The 25,906-nt window shown below is 32.3% G+C and overlaps 2 protein-coding genes across 3 annotated transcripts; both read right to left on the reverse strand.

Moving 5' to 3' along the window:
- Nucleotides 1-2,517: 2,517 nt before the first annotated feature.
- Nucleotides 2,518-5,203, reverse strand: LOC106367118 (alpha/beta hydrolase domain-containing protein 17C-like). Of its 2 annotated transcripts, none has more exons than XM_013806827.3 (5): nucleotides 4,613-5,203; nucleotides 3,942-3,978; nucleotides 3,518-3,754; nucleotides 3,371-3,418; nucleotides 2,518-3,277 (listed from the first exon to the last, which is right to left on the reverse strand). In XM_013806827.3, exons 1-5 carry the CDS (start codon nucleotides 4,933-4,935, stop codon nucleotides 2,624-2,626), a joined length of 1,299 nt encoding a protein of 432 aa, XP_013662281.1. In that variant the 5' UTR covers nucleotides 4,936-5,203; the 3' UTR covers nucleotides 2,518-2,623. The 2 variants fall into 2 exon arrangements, with proteins under 2 accessions (XP_013662281.1, XP_022575228.1); XM_022719507.2 differs by having other exon boundaries at nucleotides 3,947-3,978; nucleotides 4,613-4,922.
- Nucleotides 5,204-10,542: 5,339 nt separating this feature from the next.
- LOC106363145 lies at nucleotides 10,543-11,331 on the reverse strand. Its single transcript, XM_013802937.1, has one exon. The coding sequence runs from the start codon at nucleotides 11,329-11,331 to the stop codon at nucleotides 10,543-10,545; it is 789 nt and encodes a 262-aa protein (XP_013658391.1).
- Between the last annotated feature and the right edge of the window lie 14,575 nt (nucleotides 11,332-25,906).

The raw sequence follows: 25,906 nt of genomic DNA on the forward strand, positions 1-25,906 counted from the left end.
CCATTACTCCGGTTATTTCTATCTGGATTTCTCCCTCTGTTTTCCACGTTGAAAGCATAACTCGTTGATGCCTCCCCAGAGTCTATCCTTCGAACTTCCTCAGCAATGATACGATCTCTAACATCATTAAATTTAAGCTTCTGAGTACCCACAGAATTACTAACCGCTGCCCTCATTGGCTCCCAACTATTTGGCAGAGATGCCAACAAAATCAGTGCTCGCACTTCATCATCAAACTCGATTTCAACTGATGACAGTTGGTTGACAATCGTATTGAACTCGTTCACATGTGCGGTGACCAGGCCACCTTCTTCCATCTTTAAATGAAAGAGTTTCTTCATGAGAAACACCTTATTGTTTGCCGAAGGTTTCTTATACATATCTGAGAGAACTTTCATGAGTCCTTCTGTGGTCTTCTCCTTCGCAACGTTGTGAGCAACGTTTTTCGACAGTGTTAACCTTATAACACCCAGAACTTGTCTGTCAAGGAGCTCCCACTGATCCTGATCCATCTTCTCAGGCTTCTTGTTCAGCGGTTGATGAAGCTTCTTTCCGTACAGATAATCTGCAATTTGCATTCTCCAAAATGCATAATCGGTACCGTCAAATTTTCCGATACTGTACGCTGAACCGTCTTCGCCTCTCATCGTTTCTGCAACCACCGTGTATTAGAACACCTTTGTCGACAAACCAATGTTACCGACAAAATTCACTATTCACGAATTACTGTTCACGTGAATAGTAACTCCGCAAAAAAATTTGACCGATCACCGTAACTCAAGCTCTGATACCAGTTGTTAGGAAATGTGCGGTCAAATTTTGCGGAAAATCAAATTTATGGGAGCGGGAAAACACACACAAAATTGTTAACGGAGTTCGGCCAATGTTGCCTACATCTCCAGACCTGCTACAGATCTTTTATTATCAGCCCGGGAAATTTTTACAAGCTCTCAACTCACACCCGATCCCAAATAAACTCAAGAAATTACTCGTAATTTCTTAAAAAAGATTTTTGTGAGAAAATTTTTTTTTTCTTGCACTCTCTCTTCTTCTTTGATCTCTTGTTCTCTCTCACTTTGTTTTCTTGTTTTGGGATGGTTCTTCTCTTTTACTTACGTTGAGTATTTATAGGAGAAGCTTGGGTATGTGAAAGCCACAAAGCCACAATTATTGACAAAATGACGTTCCTCTTTTGTTGACTTCTTTGCCATCCTTCACCGTCATTGCCGTCATCACCGGCCGTGTTCTTTGACTTACAAGATCAGCTCAAAAGTACTCAGACCATCAGATCAAGAGGACAAAGTGTGACGCTTTGGATTTTAATTAGCAATCGAGACATAAGAACAGATCGACACAAGACAATAAGATCAGATACATACATGTGCTCACTAAGAAGAAAAAGATCAATCCTTTATGACATAATTTAACAATGGATCCGTAAAACATATGGAGACAAGAAGTAGAAGTAGATTTGTCGGAATGAACAAATAAGAACGTACATAGATAAAAGGAATCTGGGAGATCCACTTCTGAATGCTAAGGGTGGCGAAGATGATTGATGGAGATTGAATTAATAAGGCTTTAACACCACACGAAAACACATAACTCCAACCGTTTCAGATTCAATGATGATGTTCCGAGGTCGCGGCTGGATAGAGAAGAGAGACGAACACTGGAACTTCGATGTTTTCCGGCCCAAATGAATATCGATTAATGAAACTGTGAGTTTTCAATAGTGGACATGTGTCGACACCAGGAGCTTCGACTTATCTTGCTGGAATCCTAGGTGACTTTCTAAGGAGAGAGCAAGATAGATAGATAGATGTTGTTCTACGATTTCAATGCAATTTATAGTTATTTTTACTTAATATTAATTGTAAAATGCACTGATGTATAAATATTTTTTTATCTAAAATATTACTCCCTCTGTTCGTTAATATACGACGTTTCAAAAGTTTGCACGTAAATTAAGAAAGATAATGGAATCTCTATTTTAACCTTCTCGTTAGTGTTTAATGTTAAAATTGACTTTGTATCATTAACAATTGTGAGGATAAACAAAGTCTTATTATGTCATTATATGCTTAGGATTCCGTGAACGTTAGATATAATGATACAAAAAAAAAGCACTTAAACGTCATATAATAACGAACGGAGGGAGTATTGGTTAAATAGATAACATTAATAAAAACATAAATGTATTTCAAATTTTTAATCAATTTTTAATGTGTGTCAAAATATTTAAGTGACACTCTTTGTAAAACGAGAGAGTATAATTTTTGGTTGGTTACTATGTTTTTAGCGGGGTGAATCAACTGGTTTGTTCTGAAGTTTATACAACTACAAAACAAGAGCGTGTGAAACCCTGGACTCCTAAAACAGTTTTGAGTATTAAAGTTAGCTACCGGTTTCAAGTCGATACAGATACAGAAGTGATAGGTTTCATCTTTAGAGCTGGAAACCATTAGAGTCACCGGTTTTTTAGTTTCATTTGTGCTGCAGAAAGGGCTAAAGAGGTTAGGTGGAGCCAAAGAGGGTTTCTCTTCAAAACTAAATGTTCCCATGAACCATCGACATCAATCTTTGAACAAAATATATACAAAAGAATATCAAAATACCAATATTACCCTTCACTCTTAGCCATCGTAGTCCCTCCTCTCGTCTCCCTCTCCCCCTCCCTCCTCCCTCCGCCACAACAACACAGCCAGCTAAAACAACCAGCACAGCAACAACACTCGGATTCAGGGCATTTTAGACATTTCCAACAAGAGCATTTCGGACACCTAGGCTTCCCAAAGCAACTGCAGCATTTTAACTTGGGAAAGCAGCAATTACTAACACAGCTCGGTTTCTTCCAGCAAGTGAAACACCCCTTCAACGACAGACACGAGCATTTGCAACAGCTACTACCACAGGTCGGTTTCTTACAGCAAGAGAAACATCCCTTCAACGACGGACATGACCACTTGCAACAACCGCAGCTACAATCGCAACTAGGTTTGGGACACCGAGGGCATTTCGGTCTGCACAGTCGAAAACTACAACATCCTTTGGATTCGTCTCTTCTACGGATTTCTTGCCAAATCTTCTTGAGACGAGATTTAGTGGTTGTATTCTCCATGTCTTGTATAAACCGATAGAGATGTCTAATGTATTCCGGATAAATCTCGAGGTTGCAATGTCCACCACCTTTTATCCAAAGCGGTTCATACGGTTCCTTTGCCATCTTCCATAGTCTGTTTCCGTGTAGCCAATTTACCACATCATCCTCTGTTCCCTGCGTAACCGATAAATAGTAATAAGATCAGTAAAGTTTCATCAGATAGACTGAGAATTTAAACAAGAGACTTCTTTTAAGTTTTTAACTTACGTGTATGACAAGAACCGGACATTTCACCTTCTTGATCTTGTTTATGTTCTGCAATTACACAACACTAATCACTAAAAGGATAGTACTAGTGCCACTTCCTAAACCGAGAATATAAAGCCCATAAACCAGCAAAACCAAAAACTTTACCGAATAAATGTCGCAACAAAACTTGAACTTGACGTGACAGAGAACACGAAGACCAGAGAGAATGCCACTATGAAGGACCACACCTCTAAGCCGAGGAAGCTTAGAAGCAAGGTGCAGAGTCGGTCCACTGCCAACGGATTGACCATACAAGATCAAATCTTCCTGCCCAACCCCATATTCTGTCTGCAAACACTCGTAAACCGCCTCAATATCCGCATATGTATTGTACTCACTCGGCTGCAAGCAAGCATACAGATTATATACCACAGTTAGTCAAAAATGTAAGAGACTTTCCTAGGCTCGAGGAGCTCGATGCAGAACATCCCAACAACCTAAGAAGCTAACTAAATCACATTTTTTACGGGAATAAATGTTCTCGAGATTAAATCTAACTAATAAGTATAATGAAGTAGACGCTACACACCTTACCGGTAGAAGCTCCGTATCCGGAATAATCATACCTGCAGATAGCAAAATTAAAATTCTAAGTATTGAAACAACAAATGGACCGTCACAAGCTGAAGCAAACGGTTATAAAAGAGTAAATACAAATTGATGGTGGTAGCGTGGTAGGTGAAAAACTTTGAAACTGAATTAAAGGGTAAACAAAATGTGATATTCGCAAATCTAAAATGTCAATAAACCAAGGGAAAAAACATTTTACTAAAATTGTGGAGAATCCGAAAGAAAAAAAAATAGAAAAAAGGAAAAAATTTCGGGAACATCACCAAATCTGAGCTTTTGGGGGCAAAGACAAGAACTCATTTCCCAAAAGCGTGAGCTTCTCAAAAATATAAAGACGACGACGACGACAACAACAACAACAAAAAACTTATTGACGGAGTAAAAAAACAGAGAAGCTTTAATGTTTTTTATAAAAATAAATATATAAATCAAAAGAAAAAACAATGAATATTAAGAAACAAGTACGCTTATTTTAATTCTAGTCATTTATGAAGCTGTCTATGTGCAGAACTCCTAAGCATTAAAAATATAAACATTTCCAAGAAAATTCAATAAGCCAATAAGATGTTTTGCTCAACATGAAACGACGACGGATTATGAAGAATATGAACATCTGAGAGAGTGAGAGACCCCATGAGATTGACTCGGAGATTGACTTTGAGTTGAAAAAAGAGATCGAAGAGTTGTCCCAAGTCTGCGGCGTTCCCATGTGAATACAGAAGCGTGAGTCTCGCGTTAGGGTTTCTAAGGTAAAAAGCTGTGACTTTGTTTCCACGTCTCGTCTTCACCACCCTGACGTCGAGCGATGCGTCTCCGGCGGCGGGAAAAGTTGAGGAAGTGGAGGAGGAAACGGCTGTAAGTTTTCCGTCAGGTGTTTTTGTGACTTGGTAGGTCGGAGGAGAGGGAGGGAAAAAGGCGAACTTGGCGGCGAGGTGAGAGAACATGCACCCCATTTAATCACGGCGGAGACACCAAAGTGAGAGAGTGCATCAGTCAGCCGTTAAGAGAGAGAGAAGGGAACACAAAGATTGCAGAGGAAAAAAACAGAGTGATGGAAATATAAAAAGAGTAAAGAACGGAAAATGTTTTTGATAAAGAGAGAAATTAAGCAGAAGCAAGAGAGAGAAAGAGAGGAAGACTCTCAGCTATATGAAAGAGACCAGAGGAAGCAGAAAGATAGAGAGAGAGAAAGACAGAGAGAGAGATAGAGAGAGTGAACGTGCCTTTCCTAGGTAATTGGTTTAGTGCTTGTCTTACTGGGTCTGATTGGTAACCTTAGGGAATGGCGGAATCAAGTTTTAGACGCAATTACGCAAGTATTTTGTCAATTATGAAAATGTTATGGAATGAAAAAAAAAGCAAAACAAAAACGCAAACTTGCCTTTTTGCAGACAAAACTATGAAGAAAAATTTCATTAAATAGAAAAGTAAGTTTTAGCTGATTATTGACAAAATCAACACTTTTATATTATCTATATTATTAAAACTGAAAAACATTTTGGTATTGTTTAGAAACATGGTTAACAATATAAATGAGAATTATTTGGAAATATGGATAATATTATAAAAAAGAAGTATAATTTCTTTTTATTTATTTATTAATATAATTACATTAATTGTCTTTCTATATTTCAATCAATTTAACAATTTCATTAATTATACTTCATACGTTCTGAAAGTAAGATTTTGTAGGATTTTTAAGTTTATTAAGAATATAATAAATGTTTACAATTTATTTTTCAATACAGTTTCCAATAACTATCCACCAATAAAATTTAACCAGTTCAAATATTTGTAATTAATGTTTCTCAAAAGTATACAAAAGTATACAAAAGTACCTTAAAAATATAGAAAATCTATTTTTGTGCAACAAGAATAAACTCTAGAAATCTTACTTTCGTGAACAAATGGAGTATTACTTTAACAATACATCACATCATTAATTATATTACCATAATAATAATAATGCAGATTTTTATTTATTAGTTAATCAACATTAACTTTGTACCAATTATAAAATATAAAATATAAAATAACTGGGTTTTGCATATGGTTAAACGTTCGGTTTAGTTCATTTACTAAGACTTTTTTTTTTTTTAGTTTCGATAGGTGAAAATTACGTAGCCAAAAACATAATTTAAATATATGTTTTGTGAATAAAATAATAATTTAAATCAAAATAATAAATATGTATTACATTTATTGTCACTTAATTTTTTACTCCATATAATTATTTTACTAAATTAAATTTTTTTTTTATTTCACTTAGTTTAGTCAAACACATAGAAAGAGTCATTTTTATTAGTTTATAAAATTAGTTAGGCATGAACATTGGCTATCCATTTAGGTATGGGTTGTTCTTTTTTTGTATCGTTTTTTTTGTTTAGAAATTAGACTCCGCTTAAATATTATAAATTTATGTGTGGGTTTTGAGTTAAGTTCTTCTGGGTCTGGATGAGTTTGGTTCTGATGTATAGGTACTTAAAAGTATCTAAATAAAAAATGTATCTTAAACGGGTTCGGATATTTGTGCCAAAAATAATCATATTACATGATTTGGTCCAGGTCTTTTGGATACAATTAGTTATATTACTATCCATCTAAAATATATAACACTAATTATAAAAAACAAATATCGATGTATAAAAATATAAGAACCAATATCCACGAGGGTGCGCGGATCAATCTCTAGTAAAATAATTATATGATAATACTATTTTAAAATTTTAAATAAATAGCAATAAATTTTGTAATGATAAATAGTTAAGTTGTAAATAAAAAATACTATAATTGTTTTATAATATTATAAGATATTAATCTATTTAAAAATAATAATAATTAGATATTTGTAATACAGAGTAAAATATTGTAAATATATTTTAGTTATTTTCAAAATTTGTAATAATTAGTTTAATTATTTTTATTTATTTATTTCATTTAATAAAGCATTTTAATTAATTTAGTATGTATTCTGCCATTCTGCAAATTTTTTTAAATTTTTTCGCAGCTTAATTCATTTTTTCCACCGCTTAACTATTTTTTCTATGATTCCGTGATTAAGCGATGGTTACCAATCGTATCCACAGTTTCTTCTTCACTTTTTTTTACTATTTGTTTCTCTTTATTAAAATTTATTTTGTTAAAACATCTCCAACCCATAACACTATTTTGGTGCGAAAACTACACTATTTTACTATAATTTTACCATCAATTTGTTTTCTTCTCCAACTATAGCACCAAAGATTACACCAAAATATATTTTTATTTTTTATTATTAAACTAAAATAATTATTTTAATATATAAAATAAATAAATTTTGTTATGTAATTATATTGAACAAAAATATATCACACATAATTTATTTTTAAAATAAATATTTACAATTTTAACATATAGCAATATTTAATAAATTAAAATAAATTCTTTCAATATATGTAGTAGCTTAATTTTATATAATTATTTAACTATTTTATATGCATTTATTTTGTTACAAATAATTATTAAATAATTATTTTATTGATAAAAATAAGTAAGGGCTTTTTTCAAATATAACCGAAAACTAAGCTTTGATTTTTTTTGAAACTTTCATTTTCTCTATTCACCCCAAAAGTTTGGACTCAAGTCTCTTTCGGCCGGTATGTAGAATCGTCGGAGCGAGCAAAGCAGCGGAAAATACCATTACTTTTCTTTTTTGAAAATGAATGTTTTACTCTATCATCCTCATCTTCTTCAAGTATTTACAATATTGTCATTATCATCAATACATCAACCACCATAAACAACCAATTTGAAGTTCTTAATGCACCTAAAAATTGATTTTCAAACCTCCTATCTCATTTCCTATGCTCAGAAGCCTACATCTCTTTCATTTTCTCTCTATATTCATCCAAACCCAAGATTTCGATTCTAAACTTTTTAAGGTTCAAGCTCATGATTCGTAGTCATTAACAAGTGGGTCGATTTCGCAGTGAAGTTTTGTGTGCAGGAGAAGATAATCAAGTTATCTTACTAGTTGAAGATATGAAATCAATTTTTTCCCCAGATCTGTTAGTCAGATCAGAAGACTTCCACGTAAGTCTTTTCAACGTAGAAGATTTACATGAAAATCTTCTTTCTGATTAATATATAGGTTAGTTTTGCAATTGACTTTATCTACCTTTTTTAGAGACGGCTTCTCTGGAAGTCTACCACGTTTTCTTTATTAACAAAAAATAAACCCTGGAAGTCTTCTGGATAAACAGGTTAGTTTTGTAATTGACCTGATTGTATCAAAAATTTGACTTTATATAGAAGATTTACACGGAAGACATAGCACATGGACATAAAAGAAGAAAAAGAAGAAGAAGAAGAAACAATGTTTTCAGTTTGGAGTATTGAGATGTTGTTTGACTTTGGGGCAAAGATCTCTATGACTCAGGTCTTGTAGGTTAGGTCCCACGACCACAAGCTTATCAGTTTGCTTACTACTTTAGATTTTGTACAAATCTGTTCCTCTTTTGTGGTCCTCTCCTTGTTTTTCCACTCCTGCTCTACCATGTGGTGTATTCAACTAAATGAATATTAAAGTTCAAAATGTTTTCATCATATTATTCCTTGCCTTAGTGTTTTGAGGTTGCAAGCACAAATGAAACTAAAAGTAGAAAAAAAAGTTGGTGTGATTATAGTGTAATTTAGCATCTTTAACGTTTATATACCATGACAATATCTAAATACTATTTTATTTACATGTCTTTATATTAAATTTTTAAACAATAGAACTTCTAGTTTGTTGATACTTCGCGGTTGGATTTTAATACACATCTAAAAAATTGTACATTTCCTACTTTTGATTAATTTATATTTTTATTAAAGTTAAAACTCGGATGAGAACTCACCGTAAATCGTGCTCTTAGTAACACGTAGAAACGAAAAGATAATAAAACTCAAAGGGAGAAGAAATTTTTTATTTTTTATTTTTATCGTCAACAATATAGATTCATACTGATTCTGTAAACCAAATCGGTTGATCTGTATCCATGTGAACGATAAAAGACGATTGCTTTTTAGCACTGCGTGCCAAACTATCCGCCTTTGAATTTTACGTCCGTGGTACATAGATAATCTCTGATCGGGTGAAACTCTCTTTCAAGATATTGATATCTTCCAAATAATTTGCAAAAGCTGGCAATTCTTCTGGTTCTGAAACCATCTTCAGCAATTGAGAACAATCCGTTGCAAACGTAACATGAAATTGACGTAAATTCTTCTTGCATTCCATTGCCCATAATAGTGCTTCATCCTCCGCATGAAAAGGCGAGAGACTAGCCATAACATTCCTCGCCCTCAACAATCCATCGAAACCTTCCAAAGTACTGAGCCAACCTTGTCCTGAAAAAATAACACCCTCTTTCCACGAACCATCTGTAAAACACCATTTCCTGGGATCGACGGCAATACTGTATCTATTATTGGTAGTGGCATCCTCTGGTCATTCACTACTTGTGCCTCAGCCCACAATGTTGATTCTGTTTTGGCCAATTTAAGCGTATCCATAGGGTCCGTATCCAAATTACTGAAAACTTTGTTATTCCTAACTTTCCAGATATACCATAGTATCCAAGCAAACTGGTAATCCTCCATCTGCGGGAAAACTTTTCAGAATAGATGATCTATGTTTGTGAAGAGGGAACTTGTAGAAAAAATAGCTGGATTTGATGGTATCTTCGAAAGAGCCCAAACTTGAAGAACTGGAGGACATTCAAAAAACACATGATTTATCGATTCCTCAGGAGCTCCACATCTTACACACAAAAAAAATCCTCTTGAATCCCCCTTGCTTGTAAATTCTTCCGCACCGCTATACATCATGTCACTAATTGCCATAGAAAATGTTTTAGCTTTGGTGGGCACCATATTTTCCAGCAGTTAGCCTTCAAAACATCAACTGTGGGACCAATCAGTAATGGTGGTCTTTCTCTATATGGATAAATCCGTTCTACTTGATATCCTGATTTGACCGTATATTTTCTATTTTTTGTAAAGTGATATCCATCTCTATCCACCTGCTGAGTCCTGCTTAGTGGAATACTTTCTATAAGTTTCGCATCCTGAGGATCCACTAAAGACTGAATTACCTCTGAATTCCAAGTACGCGAGGTAGAGTCAATGAGGGACTCTACTGTAAGGTCCGGGTATAAATTGTGTTGATTTTTATTAGCTGGTCTCGGGCGAGTGGATGGGAACCAAGGGTCATTCCATACAGATTAAAGGGAGAGGAAATGATTTTTTGTTCTCATATATTGTGAGTGGAAAATTTTTTCTCATATCTTTGCAGGTTTTTTAAAAACAATGTGACTGGTGAAATATAATACAGACTCATATAATTCATTGTTATTTTACTTATCTTTCATTACTCTAATAGTTCATTATATTTATTTAACTTAAAATTTATTATTATTTGATATTTTAACGTGCTTTGACTTTTTTTTTTTGATGAAATGTTAAATTTATTGATCATCGTAGGAAAAATAATAGTTATTTACAAATAAAACCTAAAAAATTATTTTTTATGAAACCTATCTTTACTCAATAGGAGCCAGGAACCATCGCTGCATCAAACCCTCCAGCCCTTTCTTCTCATAATATTTAGTAGACCGAAGCCTTTGCATGATTGTCTTTTCAATTATTTTCTCAAGTTGGATCACTGGTCTACTTCTCTGTGCTTGTCTCCTCTCATTTATCTCTCGCCATATATAATAGACTGTGACTTGCACAGCTAACCCCAGAAGAATAAAAGCATGTATGTCATATGCTACACTGAGAATTCGAGCCAGAATCTCTGCCCAGTCCGGTGAAGGAGCAGGACGTAGCAAAGAACCAATGACTTGCAACCAGATTTCATAGGTATAGGGGCATGCAAAGAACAACTGGTCACGTGATTCCTCTGGTTCGCCACAAAGAGGAAACCCATGTACTATCCCCCAATCTCTCATTCTAGTCCATGTAGAGAGCCTATCTTTTATGGCTAACCAAGTGATAAAAGCACATCGAGGCACTCCTTGCTTAAACCAGATTACATTAGACCAAGACACTGTTTCATAACGTGTATGGATCATGTTCCAAGTGTTATATACAGAGAGAGACTTCTGGAACTCCTCCTCTCCGCTTTTCCATTTCACTATATCAGCTACATTTTGCACCAGAGCCACTGGGAACTCCTTCACTCGTGTGAGTACTTGTTCAATGCTTATATCTCTTGTCTTCCGGAATCTCCATTGTTGTTCTACTATAACGTCAGCAATTATCGCATTCCTTGCAATACCAAGTTTATGGGTTCCTCTTTCGCCAATCACCTCAATCAAACGACCCATATGATGCCAAAGATCACTCCAAAACCCCCACAGACTTGCCACTTTGAACTTCAATACGAAAATTGTTTAGCTAATGGTCTCAGCTGTAACAACTTTTTCCATAGCCATGATCCCACTGCTCAAGCTCTAGCGTCCCAAAAAGATTGTCCTCTTAGTATAGTTTGCTTCACCCACTTAACCCAAAGCGAGTTTGAGCTAGTGAACAGCCGCCATACCAGTTTCAAATCAAAAACCACCGAGATATCATTTATTTTCCGAACTCCTAAACCTCCCTCTGCCTTTAGTTTACAAACCTCCCTCCAAGCCACTTTAGCTTTTGATGCTATATTTGGAGATCCACTCCATAGGAAAGCACAACACATTCTCTCAATCTCATCAATGCAACCTTGAGGAGACTAAAAGCTGAGCACCAAAAATTAGTCATGATCTCTATAACTGAATTGATCAGTTGTAACCTTCCAGCAAAAGAGAGTGCTTTACTCGTCCAGCTGAGGAATCTGGCACGAATTTTCGACAGCAATGGCTCATAATCACCTCTGGTCATCGTTTTTGTTGCTAGAGTCAATCCAAGGTACTTAAGGGGTAAGGCTGAGATGGTAAGACCGCTAGTTGCTGCTGCGGTTTCGAGTGCACGCTTCCCCCTCCCTGCTGCGAAAACTGTTGATTTAGCAACATTGATAGCAGCCCCGACATCTGAGCAAATACGCGAAAAACATCAAGCGTTCCTGTGAGCAAACTGAAGGATCCATCCGTGAAAACGACAATGTCATCTGCAAAGCTCAGGTATGAGAGACTGGCAGCACTACACATGGGGTGGTATCCTATAGCTCCATCGGAAACAGTTTTATTGAGAAGTCTTGAGAGGACGTTGATGATGATGACATACTGATATGGCGATAAGGAGCAGCCATGGCGTATTCCTATGGAGCTGAAGAAAAAGCCCTCTAATTCGCCATTAATAGATACCGAAAAAAGCAGCAGTGCTTATGCATTTCATGATCCAAGTAACGAACAGATCAGGGATGTGCATAGCACACAACACAACTTCAACAAATGACCATTTCACAGTATCAAAAGCTTTGGAGATGTCCAACTTGATGGTTGAGCGAGAAGAGACATGAGGCTTGTGATAGTCTTTCACCAGTTCTGTTGCTAAGAGAACATTTTTGAGAAGCAGCCGACCTTGCACAAAAGCACACTGGTTCTCTTCGATAGCTTTGGGAAGAACGGCTTTGAGGCGATAAGCCATGATTTTAGAGATGATCTTGTAGACCACATTGCAACATGCTATTGGTCTGAAATCTCTCATTTTCTCAGCACTAGTAGTCTTTGGCACTAGAGAGAGGAGCGTAGCATTAGTTCTTCGAGGCATCACTCCAAACAAGAAGAAAGACTGAACCGCAATCATGAGGTCCTTTCCCACAACTGTCCAAGCCGCTTTATAAAATCCATCGGGTAACCATTAGGGCGTGGAGTCTTGTTTGCGGGCATAGAGAATAAAGCTTCTTGTACTTCCTCATCCTGAACAGGTCGAACAAGAGAAGCTGCATCATGTCCATTACAGCGATAGTCAAGCAGCCCGCGTAATATTTCCTCCGAGACCTCCTCATCCTCCGAATATCCCTGATCCTGTAGAAAGGCTTCATAATATGCAACCGCTTCCACTTTGATATCTGTCAGCTCAGTGAGCACTCTTCCATCTGAAGTGACCAGCCTTCCAATGGTGTTTCTAGAGTTACGAGTTTGACAAGTCTTCATGTAAAAGTTTGTGTTCCTGTCTCCGAGGCCCAACCATTTCACTATTGACTTTTGATAAAAGAGCTGTTCTTCAACGCCAGATAAGTGATGCCAGTTTTCCCAAGCATCTGAAGCCTCCTCAAATGTGGAAGTAAGGGGATTTTGCATTGCATTATTTTGCTTCTCACATAGCTCATTGTAGGCTGCCTTAACTCTCGCTGGAAGGTCCCCATATGATTTCCTATTCAGCCTTCTAAGAGCTCTGACTTTAACATCTTTAATTTTTCCTGCAACTTCTTCAGAACTGTTCGAAAGTGAAAGAGCGGGGCTGTGGAGTTCCAGACTTGACCCACCACTTCCAAAAATTAAGGGTGCTTCACCACATGTATAAAGAACTTGAAAGGCTTTTGGTTTTCCGGAGTGCTGGCATGCAAGGTAGTTATCATTCTAGAGTGATCGGAGACCCCTCCTCTCTCAAAAACTGTATGAGATTGACAAAAACTTGAGATCCAACTGTTGTTACCCATTATTCTATCAAACTTCTTGCTTATAGGGCTTGCATCCCTATTACTTATCCACGTGAACTTCGGCCCCGTGTATGAAATATCAATCAGATTGCAACTCCTAATATCTTGGAATTCACGAATAGCTAGATTCTCTCTTGCAGAGTCAAGAAATCTAGAATGCTCCATAGCGGACTTTGTAACATTGAAATCTACTTGCAAAATCCAGAGATTAGTTCCTCCTGCCACAGATCGCAAAACTATATCCATTTCTCTCCATAATTCTCTGCGCTCCATTGGACAATTCGAACCGTATATAAAAGAGGCAAGGAACACATCTGCAGTGTCTTTGAACCTCACCCAAACCGTTATCATCTAAGCACTGACCATGACTGGCACGATCTCAACATCATCCGACCAGCAAACCCAAATCCTACCTAGTCTGTGATAGCTATAGTTGTGTAAATATTTCCATCCCGGAAAGGTATCGGAGAAGACCTTCTGAAAACTCTCTTCCTGAACTCTTGTTTCCACCAAACATTCTAACCGTAACTTTGCTTCCTTCACCCAAAAACGGACAGCATTTTGTTTGTGAGGTTGATTGAAACCACGCATGTTACAAGCGAATATTGACGTCATTTGTTCCTATGAGAGGAAACCTTCTTACTATGGCTATTCACCACTGCATTAACCAATCCTCGTGAGTTCCCAAACACTGCACACCCTCTCCCTTTCCCTCATTGTCCTGCGCCCTGCCCCATCTTCTTCCGACCCTCTCTGCCCTCCCCGTTGGTAGTCTCATCTTCTACATCTACCTCAGTTTGTGGTTTAGACTTTTCCTCTTCCGTTATCTCTTCATCCTCTTTAATTTCACCTTCCTCTCTGATATCTTGTAGAAGCTGAAAACTATTTGGTGAGGTAACCTCTACAAGCGCCAACTTCTCTCTAGGAGGAGACGTTTGATGATGATCATGGTCCCCCAAAGTAACCCATTTCTCTGATTCAATACCCAAGCTGAGATTATTCAGAAACAGCCTCAGATCCTTCCATGTGTTACTCACATATCCTTCCAAAGTAACCTTTACTGAAATTCTCCAGCTCGTTGAGCAACTCCGTAAAAACCATTTTACCCGAAATGGAGTCCACTTCCATTGCATCCTCAATGATTGTATCTTGCTGCTTCTCTACATGCGGCTTCTTGATAACCACCACCACCCGTTCAACATGGCAGTCCTTCTCATTATGACCACATTTGAAGCAAACTTTGTAGCACGAGGGAAGCATGGAAAGTTAACACCAACAGTGACATCTTTTCCATCTTTTTCTTTAAAACAGATATTCTGTGGCAGAGGCTTTCCTAGGTCAACCTCAACCAGAACTCTTGCTACTTCTAACCTGACACAACGCTCCGTAGTTGGGTGCAACTTCACAAATTTCTCTACTGCTCGAGATAAGAAAGTCAGACCCTTCTTCGAATAGAAGTAACCTAGAACATTTTCCAAATCAACCCATAACGGCATGGCTGATAGATCTGGTGGGGCTTTAGCTGACTCCGGCGTCCACTCATTTAGCACTAGAGGAACTTCTGAAGTGTGCCAGAACTTCCTCTTAACTATTCGACTTTGCACATGTGCATCCTCCACTCTAAACAAGACAGTTCTCTTTCCAATGAATTGGACATCAATTTTCAACCCCTTCCCCGGCCGGGGAAGACCAAATCCTATTCAAAGTTAAATGAATGGAACCTATATGAGGAGCATCATTCATAAAATAGCCCACAACAAAATATTTCCACCGAGGATCAACATCCTCCATCAACTCCTCAGGAATGGAGACATCATCAACCCCATCTTTAACCACAAAATCAGGCTTAATTGCTTCATCCAAATCATCCCGGACAGCATTGGAGTAAGAGGTCTTCTTCACTGAACCCTCCCGAGCCAAATATGTGCACATCCCTTCCGTCAACACTGTTCCATCAGCTTGAGCCAAACAATCCTCCACTTCTGCACTGGGAGCCTCCTCTCGTGTCGCCACAGGACTACCAAGAACCGATTGAGTCGGACTATCAATCAATTTCTCCCCGAAACCCTTCCCTTTACGCTCCCTGATTCATCGACAATTTCGACAGCCCCAATACCAGCAGCAACACTTGCAATCACCCTCGTTTCCCTTTGCTTTCGCCTTCCGAATCCTTTCTCTCCTTTTCCCCCGCTTAAGGAGGCGGCGGACCAATCGCAAAAGCAAGTTTCGTCAGACCGCCTTTTTCCCCTCGCTATTATAGATATTTTTGAAAAAAAAAGGATACTTGATACGTCATAAAGGTTCGTATATGACTTCATCAGGAGAAAATGTATTCAGTAAATCAGAAAGGAAAATTTTTTGGAACCTTTCATAAAATTCTACAGCAATAAAATCAAAAACCACAACAAAAATTCTACAGATTTTTTTCTACAGGAAAATTTTTAGAGTTACAGCCATTACCAATCAGACCCACTGTATAGACAAAATATTAGTTAATGTATTTTTAAAAATAGTTTTACTAACTAAAAATAATAAATTTTGTACCTACAGTAATATGTCTAACTAATAACTGCACTTGACAAAGGCTCTGAATGGTAACAGCGGGTTCAGCGGGGCGGGACAAGCGGATTGGTTAGTGCGGTGCGGTTTAAGTGTGGTTTGTGTTAGAAAAACGCATACTACGGGACAAGTGCGGTTCGTCTAAAAGAAGCGGTTTAAAACAAAATGTGAATGGTGACATGTGTAATGAATAGTATAACTGCGGGATACATAATATATTTATATTTTATAGACTAAAAAATCATCAAATATTATTTAATATATATATACATATATATTAGTTTAAAAATGTTATATATATGACATTTAATATGTTACTACTCACTAATTATCTTGAAAAAAAAAAATGTAGAAATAATATATTTATGATAGTGATTTAATGTGCTTTTAATATATGTGAAAACAATAATATTTTTATATTTTACAAACTAAAAAATCAGGAGGTGATACTCATATAATTTTTAAAAATTATTTTATATATCTCAAATATGAAAGTTAATACTATTACTAAAATTTATAGCCAATTATTTTATTTTTAAAAATTATAAATGCGCTAGTTTTCTTTAGTCAAAATTAAATTAAGATATCTGATTTTGTTTTTCTTATCATCAACATAAATAGATTCATGAAGACTCTGCAAACCCAGCTTTAAGATAACAATGATCTTAAATTAAGAATCTGAATTTTTTATTTAATTTTTAGAAATCTTTTAATTATCTGAAAAACTTTACAAAATCATATTCAATTATGATATATTATTAATGTTATATTTATTATTATTAATTATCATTTAAATTTATGCTACTTAATTTTGTTAATTAGATCATTTACATTTCAATTTCTGTATATTATATGGATAAAACATTAGTGATTATATATGGGTTTAATGTATTTTTGATAACTAACGTTTATTTTAAATAATTCTGGTTGAGACAGTAACTAAACCACACCTATCTCCTTCTTTTCAAGTTTAACTGCGGTTCAGACCAAAAGTTGTTCCGCTACAATTTTTTTCTTTTTAATTTATAATATTTTATTTATAAAAGCACTAGCAATAAAATCACGTGAATGGTGACACTCTGCTTCACCCGCCATGCGTTACTTTTCTCCCGCACTTTTCATTCACAGGAAAAAAAAACACTAGTAACCACACCAAATTGCGTGTTTTCATACCAAGGTGCGGTCCACGCTTAAGTTTGTCCCACACTCCATTTTTTATTTTCTTATTTATTTAATTTTAACAAAATTGGAAGCAGAGAAGATTATGTTGAATGGCGACACATTCTTCGTCCCGCAATGCGTTCTTCTCAAACCACTACCAACACTCAAGGCCATAAGGCTCCGAATGGTAAGAGCGGGTTCAGCGGGGCGGGACAAGCGGATTGGTTAGTGTGGTGCGGTTTAAGTGTTGTTTGTGTTAGAAAAACGCATACTGCGGGACAAGTGCGGTTCGTCTAAAAGAAGCAGTTTAAAACAAAATGTGAATGGTGACATGTGTAATGAATAGTATAACTGCGGGATACATAATATATATATATTTTATAGACTAAAAAAATCATCAAATATTATTTAATATATATATACATATATATTAGTTTAAAAATGTTATATATATGACATTTAATATGTTACTACTCACTAATTATCTTGAAAATAAAAAAAATGTAGAAATAATATATTTATGATAGTGATTTAATGTGCTTTTAATATATGTGAAAACAATAATATTTTTATATTTTACAAACTAAAAAATCAGGAGGTGATACTCATATAATTTTTAAAAATTATTTTATATATCTCAAATATGAAAGTTAATACTATTACTAAAATTTATAGCCAATTATTTTATTTTTAAAAATTATAAATGCGCTAGTTTTCTTTAGTCAAAATTAAATTAAGATATCTGATTTTGTTTTTCTTATCATCAACATAAATAGATTCATGAAGACTCTGCAAACCTAGCTTTAAGATAACAATGATCTTAAATTAAGAATCTGAATTTTTTATTTAATTTATAAAAATCTTTTAATTATCTGAAAAACTTTACAAAATCATATTCAATTATGATATATTATTAATGTTATATTTATTATTATTAATTATCATTTAAATTTATGCTACTTAATTTTGTTAATTAGATCATTTACATTTCAATTTCTGTATATTATATGGATAAAACATTAGTGATTATATATGGGTTTAATGTATTTTTGATAACTAACGTTTATTTTAAATAATTCTGGTTGAGACAGTAACTAAACCACACCTATCTCCTTCTTTTCAAGTTCAACTGCGGTTCAGACCAAAAGTTGTCCCGCTACATTTTTTTTTCTTTTTAATTTATAATATTTTATTTATAAAAGCACTAGCAATAAAATCACGTGAATGGTGACACTCTGCTTCACCCGCCATGCGTTACTTTTCTCCCGCACTTCTCATTCACAGCAAAAAAAAACACTAGTAACCACACCAAATTGCGTGTTTTCATACCAAGGTGCGGTCCACGCTTAAGTTTGTCCCACACTCCATTTTTTATTTTCTTATTTATTTAATTTTAACAAAATTGGAAGCAGAGAAGATTATGTTGAATGGCGACACATTCTTCGTCCCGCAATGCGTTCTTCTCAAACCACTACCAACACTCAAGGCCATAATAACGTTGGGCACAAGGCGCGTATTCAGTCAATTCAAAAGATTCAAAAAATGATATTTGATATTTGACTTGCCTTACACAAGTAATAACTTTTTTGACTTGTTAAAAACAGATATTTGTTATCTTGAGTACTTTACTTGCAAATTACTTATCCCGTTTTATTACTTATTACTTACGAATCCCTTATATATCAATTGAAAATCATTTAAGAAGTTGTAACCTTAAGTTTGTACTAATTAAAAAGAGATCCTAATGTCAATTTAGCTTACGTGGCAGCTCAAAAATCAATTGAAAATATTTTTAGCCAAAATCCAATTAATAGAAAACATTATATTATCCCAAAATATAAGAAGCGTGTATTCTTTTCTTAAGTAAAAACTATGAAATTACCTAACATGAATAACATATATATGATAATTAATAATTATGAATAATAAAGATTTGATAACATTTTTGCGTCTTTCCTCATTTTTAATTGTATATAATTAAAATAAATTAAACAATCACATTAACCATATAATAAAAATTAGTTTTTTCTTATATGTTATATTTTGAATTTTTTAAAAAAAAATTAAATTACAAAAATGGTAAAAATCCCTTTAAAAATTTTGTGATCAACAGCTTAATTTTTTGTTATAACAAGATAAAAATGATCATACAATCGTTTTAATATAAATTTTTATTTAATACATATTCATATAAAATAATATATATATATATATATAATGTAGTTTAAATTAAACAATGTTCCATTTAAATATACATAAATATATAAATTTTGAAATTTGCATTGAAACAGTATTAAGACCTTAATATTTTAATTTTGAAATTTGCATCAAAAAATACCACATCGAAATTTTTAAGGTTAATGCTTTAAAATTTTTTGTTACATCAAATATACAAATGTTAATAAAACCATATGAATAGAAAGTCTCAATAATAAATATTTTTATTAAAATATACTATATTTTTATGTCAAGATCTTTGAAATATAATTATATACCATATAAAATAAATAAAATGATTATTTTAATTTATTTACCATAAATATATTTAGAAAAACAAGAGGTATTGTTTTGATTTATGTGATTACTATAATATCCTATATATTAAGTGAGAAACAATTGATTACTCTAGCAAGTGTAAGATTTTATTAATTAATACTAGGATAAGACCTGCGCCTTGCGGAAGGTAAATTTATATGAAAATTATTTAACAAAAAATTGTATGGAAAAAAATTATATTATTGATCGAATTAATATATTTGGCTCTTAAACAAAATTTTAAAACTTTTTTTGTTAATTACATAATTTGTTTATTAATAAACTGATCTCATTTTTAAAAATATTTTGGGTCAAGAACTTATTTATCGTATAAAAACCTAACATTTAGGCCAAAAAATCTCATGCCTACTATTTGGTTACAATGAAACTATGTCAGCTCGGTTTTATATCATGATTTAGATATTTAAAAATTAATTATGGTTATGACAAGTTTACGTTCACGTGTCAATCCTATCTATCTTCAATAGTTTTCTTATTTTTGTGTTATTTTGGTTATTGCTCTATATAAATATTGATTTTTGAGTTTATTCTCATTTCTTTCTTTTATTTTGGCATGGGATTTAGAAAATGTTTATGATTCAAAATTATTAAAGAGATACATACTTAGGTGAAGATCTGCGCCTTGTGCAGAATAAATATTTATTTTATATTTTTCTGCATATTATAAAATAATAAAATAATAATTATATATTAAATAACTAAGAAATCAATTACTATTATGTAATAAATTGGCTTGCACATATAAAATCAAATGACCGCTCTTGTTTATTCACAATTATTTTAGAATAAATAAATCAAAACAATCAATCTTAGCTATCGTATATGATATATAATTAAATTTAAACGGTATGAAGTATATATATTAACATAAACACATATTAAAATAAAATTATGTATTTATATGATTTTATTATCATTGTATTTTATTATAGAAAATAATTTAAACATTCATCACAAAAGTTTATGTGAGACTTTTAACAATTTTAGTAATTTATACTCGTTTTGAAAAATTCAAAATACAACATATACAAAAAATCTAAATTTTTAATATATGATTAATGTAATTGTGAAATTTATTTTAATAGTAAAGAATTAAACAAAAATGATAGAAAGCATAAAGATTATTAGCAAATCTTCATTATTTAAAATCATTAATTATTATATATATCATAATCACATTAGGTATTTCCGTATGTTTTATTTAAGAAAATAATATATAATAAATAGCCACATTTCTTTAGTTAATACCATATGATATCAAATAGTTGGTATTAAATGTTTTTAGTGAGATATAAAAATCGAATTGGACCAACATGTTTTCAATTTCAATGTGAGGCTGACACGTAGGACTAATTAACTACATAATTGATTGACACATAAGAAAGAGTTTTTTTTTTAATTATTACCGAATTGAGGTTACATCTTTTGAAATGTTCATCAATTAATATATAGGGGATTGTTTGAAAATCTTACAAAAAATTGATACAACTAAGATTTATTTAGAAGTTATTAAAATCACCTAGCGAGAACATGGATTGCACAACAAATTTGTTTTCCTAACCATAACCTCCTTTCTATTCGTCACAACACCGATACAGAATATTTGGAAGTATCGATTGACAATCTGAAATGGTAATATTTTCTAAAAATTTAAATTTAGGCTTATAAATTATTCAGCGCATTTACTTGTAAATAAATATTAGTTTTAAAAGTTATTTTTATTGTACTTCAATTTTAATAAGATATATGATAATTCTGATGATCGTTTGTTGTAACTCTCTATAAAATATTTTTGTCATTGTGTAGATTTATACGGTTAAAATTAGTTAAAATAAATCTTAAAAAGTTGTAAGACCGTTAAAACGAATACAAAAATACATAACTGCTAGTTGTTTTGCACGTACGTGTGGGTTTAATTGTTTTACAAATATTTATTAGTTAATATTTTAATAATTCAAAAAACATCAAACATTAAATTATATATATATATATATGTGACAAAAAAATTAAATCAAATATCAAATTATATATATGTGACAAAAAATTCATTAAAATAGAATGTTTATAATTGTATTGAAATTTCAAAAGAAAACATTTACATATTAAAAACATTTTAGAAAATATCTTTTTACAAAATGATTTTAGTTGATTAATATTCAATTATAAATTGTTTATATGTTTTTTTATAACTTTATAATTGATAAAAAAATTAAGATAACAACAAAATATATAATAATTATCTTATTTATAAAATTCTAATATTATTAATAAAAAATATTTTTAATTAATTATATATAGAGTTTATTAAGGGTAACATTGACTTTAACCACTTAATTATTATAAATTGTTTTATATCTTATTTTTATATTTTATAACTGAAAATATGTTTTAAGATAACAAAACAATATATAAGAATTATCTTATTTTAAAAATAATATTATTAATAAAATTTTGTTTTTGATTATATAATTAATTATAGATCAAAATTCATTAAGAGTATTATCCACTTTTGCCACTCGATTTCAAAAATTACTTTGCAAATAATGGTATAGATAGATAGACCTATTCGGAAAAAAAACATTGAATGAAAATAATGATATGGTGCAAAAATCAATAAGGTTTGGTTATAATTTCCTAAAATTAAATTAACAAGCTTCCGATGAAATAGGCTAAACAAATTTGTTGTTGTCAATAATAACTATACTAACTAGATCTCGACTTGCGCAACCGCGCAGATTTTTGTTTTCATTTATTTTTATATAAATATTTTGTTTTCAATTCTAAATTGGTATATATTATAATATATATGTGTCTATCAATTTTTTTTAAAAATAATAAGTTTACTTTATTTTTTTCATTGAATAGATTGTTTTAAACTTCACAGGTATTTCTATCTTATTATATATATATATATATATATATATATTTGGATTATTATTTCATTATTAAAATCATAAATATATATAAAGATTAATAAAATATTGTTTTATTGTCATATTCAAAGATATTGTAATATTTCACAAATTTATAAAGTTTTTAAAAAAATTAAACTTTTCACTTCATATATTTATATTATCAAGTAAATAATTAAACATTTAGTTTTTGTTTAATTTTTAAAATAAACTATATAGTTTAAAATTTATTTTCATTGGTTTAAGGTAGTAATGATTAATCATTGTTAGATAATATGATTTTTGTTATTTAAAAAAAAACCTTTATACTTTTAAAAGTTAACATCGACAAATATTTAAATATTTAGCATATAAAGGTATAGTATTACAACATTAAATTATATCTATTTAATTTATACTATCTAAAAATCTAATGGATCATCTATTGTTTAAATCCAATTATTAATAGATCAATAAAAATTTCTGGTAGGTCCAAAATTTAAATGATAAGATTAGATATTAAATGTAACATGATTCTTTAAGAATAGATCAATTAAGTGTATTTTTTAAACAAATCACACTTGAATCAAAGTCGTGACTTCTGTATTAATATATAAGATTTAAACTAAACTCGATTCATAAAATATAATCGAGAATACAAATCAACATAAGACATAGAAAAAATTCGAGCACTACATGCTAATTTTTCTGCATCTGTATTTAGCTAATACATATTTCAATAATTCACAAGGGTAAATTTAACAATGATTCCTAGGTTCGATTTCACTTATGAGCCAAATTATCATTACTCCGCCCAGGTGGGTTACATGGTGGATCGTGACAAATGATCGGTTCGTTCTCTTGCATTAGTCGGATAGTATTCCAAACTCGGATTAGACAGTGTGGTAGTCAAAACACTATGCAGCACTAAATGTGTTCCTCCCGAGAACAACCGGATCAGCCGGGTTTATCAAAAAACGTTTTTAACAATGATAGGTAATTATTAAGGAGTTCATAAATTAAAAAGATACTCGAAAGTGGAAAGCACAATTAATAATCCCAGACAAATTAAGTGGACATATAATATGACTAAGAAACATCTCGTCACTTAATTGCCGTAGTTTTAATTTGATCAAATCATGCTTTATATAGTGATTAAAACATATTATCATAATTATGTTTTTAACTGTCTTTACAAATTTTCAAAATCGGTGGTAGAGATTGTGACATTGCTAAACTTTCTGTACATCTTTTGTTCCGCTATATATATTAATCCACCGAAAACATGGCATAAATCGATTAATTGTCAGATAGTTACCCTTTTCCCTTAATACACAAACAGTTTACAAATGGTACCTTCTGACGTCCAAAAGACATTAATTTATTTGAAAAAAAAGTAATTTATTTGAAAAACCAAAGTATTACGTTATGCAAAATTTTACTCATATTAAATTGGTGATTTATGTAGGTATTGAATAATCCAAAAAATATCAAATACTTTCTTTTTTATTTACATAAATGTATGAGTATTAGTTTCAAAAAAAAAAGTATCTTTAAATCTGAAATACATAATCAAAGTATTTTTAAAATTAAATGGTACAGGGGAGAAACCAAAGTTCTGGTTAATAGCAATTGTAAAATTGTTGATACGCAAATCAAAATGACGGATGAAATAAGCAGTTATCTAATCTATTAATTTAAGATCCTAATTTGTATCTACTATTTAAAAGTTTTAGTAGGACCATTTGATTAATTACTTAATATGACATACTGATTATTATTAATCTAACAAATCGGTTGAGAAAATATAGATTTAAATTTTATTTTTAATTATAACAAAATCTGTTGAGAAAATATCTATCCAAATCTTATTAAAAGTTTTAATTATTTTTTTAAATCATGCAATAATTAATTTCGTAATTAGTAATATAATATGATTACACATTAATATTAATTTAATTTTTTATTATAAAACAAAAAAGAATTCTTTGCTATTTTTATAAAAAGTTATAATATATTACATAAAATAGGATTAATATAAAATTAAATAAAACAAAACTATATAAAATTGGTAAATTAACCTATTTTATTTTAAAATTACTTCCATTTAAATAAATAAAAGAAACTCTCATTGCTTTCATTTAAATAAATAAAATAAACTATCATTCTTAGTTAAAAAGGGTTAAATTCATAAATTATGTATATTTTATAAAAAAATATTAGCATATGTTAAACTTTTATATCTACAACTATATATTATTTAATTAATTTGAAATTCACAACAATATATATTTTATTTTTTGACAGCAAACATTTACAGATTCATGTTGACTCTGTATACCAAATTAGTAACTCTGCATCCATATGAACGACGAAAGACGGTTATTTCTTAGCACTGCGTGCTAAGCTATCCGCCTGTAGGTTCTCCGTCCCGGGTACATGAACGATGTCTGAGTTGAGGAAACTTCTTTTAAAAAGCTTTATGTCTTCCAGGTAACTTCCAAATACTGGCCATTCTTCTGGTTCTGAAATCATCTTCACCAATTGAGAACAATCTGTTGCAAACGTAACCTGAAACTGTCTTAAATTCTTCATACTTTCCATTGCCCAAATTAATGCCTCCACCTCAGAGTGTAGAGGTGAAAGACATGCCCTTACATTCCTTGCCCCTAGTAAACCATCAAAACCCGGTAAAGTGTTATACCAGCATTGCCCTGAAAATAAATCTTTGTCTTTCCATGAACCATCTATGAAGCACTATCGTCCTGAAGTCGGTACCGTGGGTCGGTTCTGTGCCTCATGCTCCCTCGTTTGAACCTTTACTATATGTTCCTCAGCCCTAAGCGTTGATTCCAATTCCGCTATTACTAAACACTTTGTTATTCCGAGCTTTCCATATATACCACAATATCCATGCAAATTGGTGGTCATCTAGCCTTGGATTGACTCTCCAAAATAGGTGATCCATGTTGGCGAAGAAAGAACTAAAAGGAAAAATATTGGGGTTCGATGGTATCTTAGATAAAGCTCATACTTGACGTGCTGGAGGACATTCAAAAAACACATGGTTTATTAATTCCTCTGGATCTCAATATCAAGCACAACGTATATCCCCTTGTATTCCCCTTGTTTGTAGATTTTTCA

Source organism: Brassica napus, chromosome A5 (assembly GCF_020379485.1).
Source record: "Brassica napus cultivar Da-Ae chromosome A5, Da-Ae, whole genome shotgun sequence".
In the NCBI taxonomy this organism is placed as follows: domain Eukaryota; kingdom Viridiplantae; phylum Streptophyta; class Magnoliopsida; order Brassicales; family Brassicaceae; genus Brassica; species Brassica napus.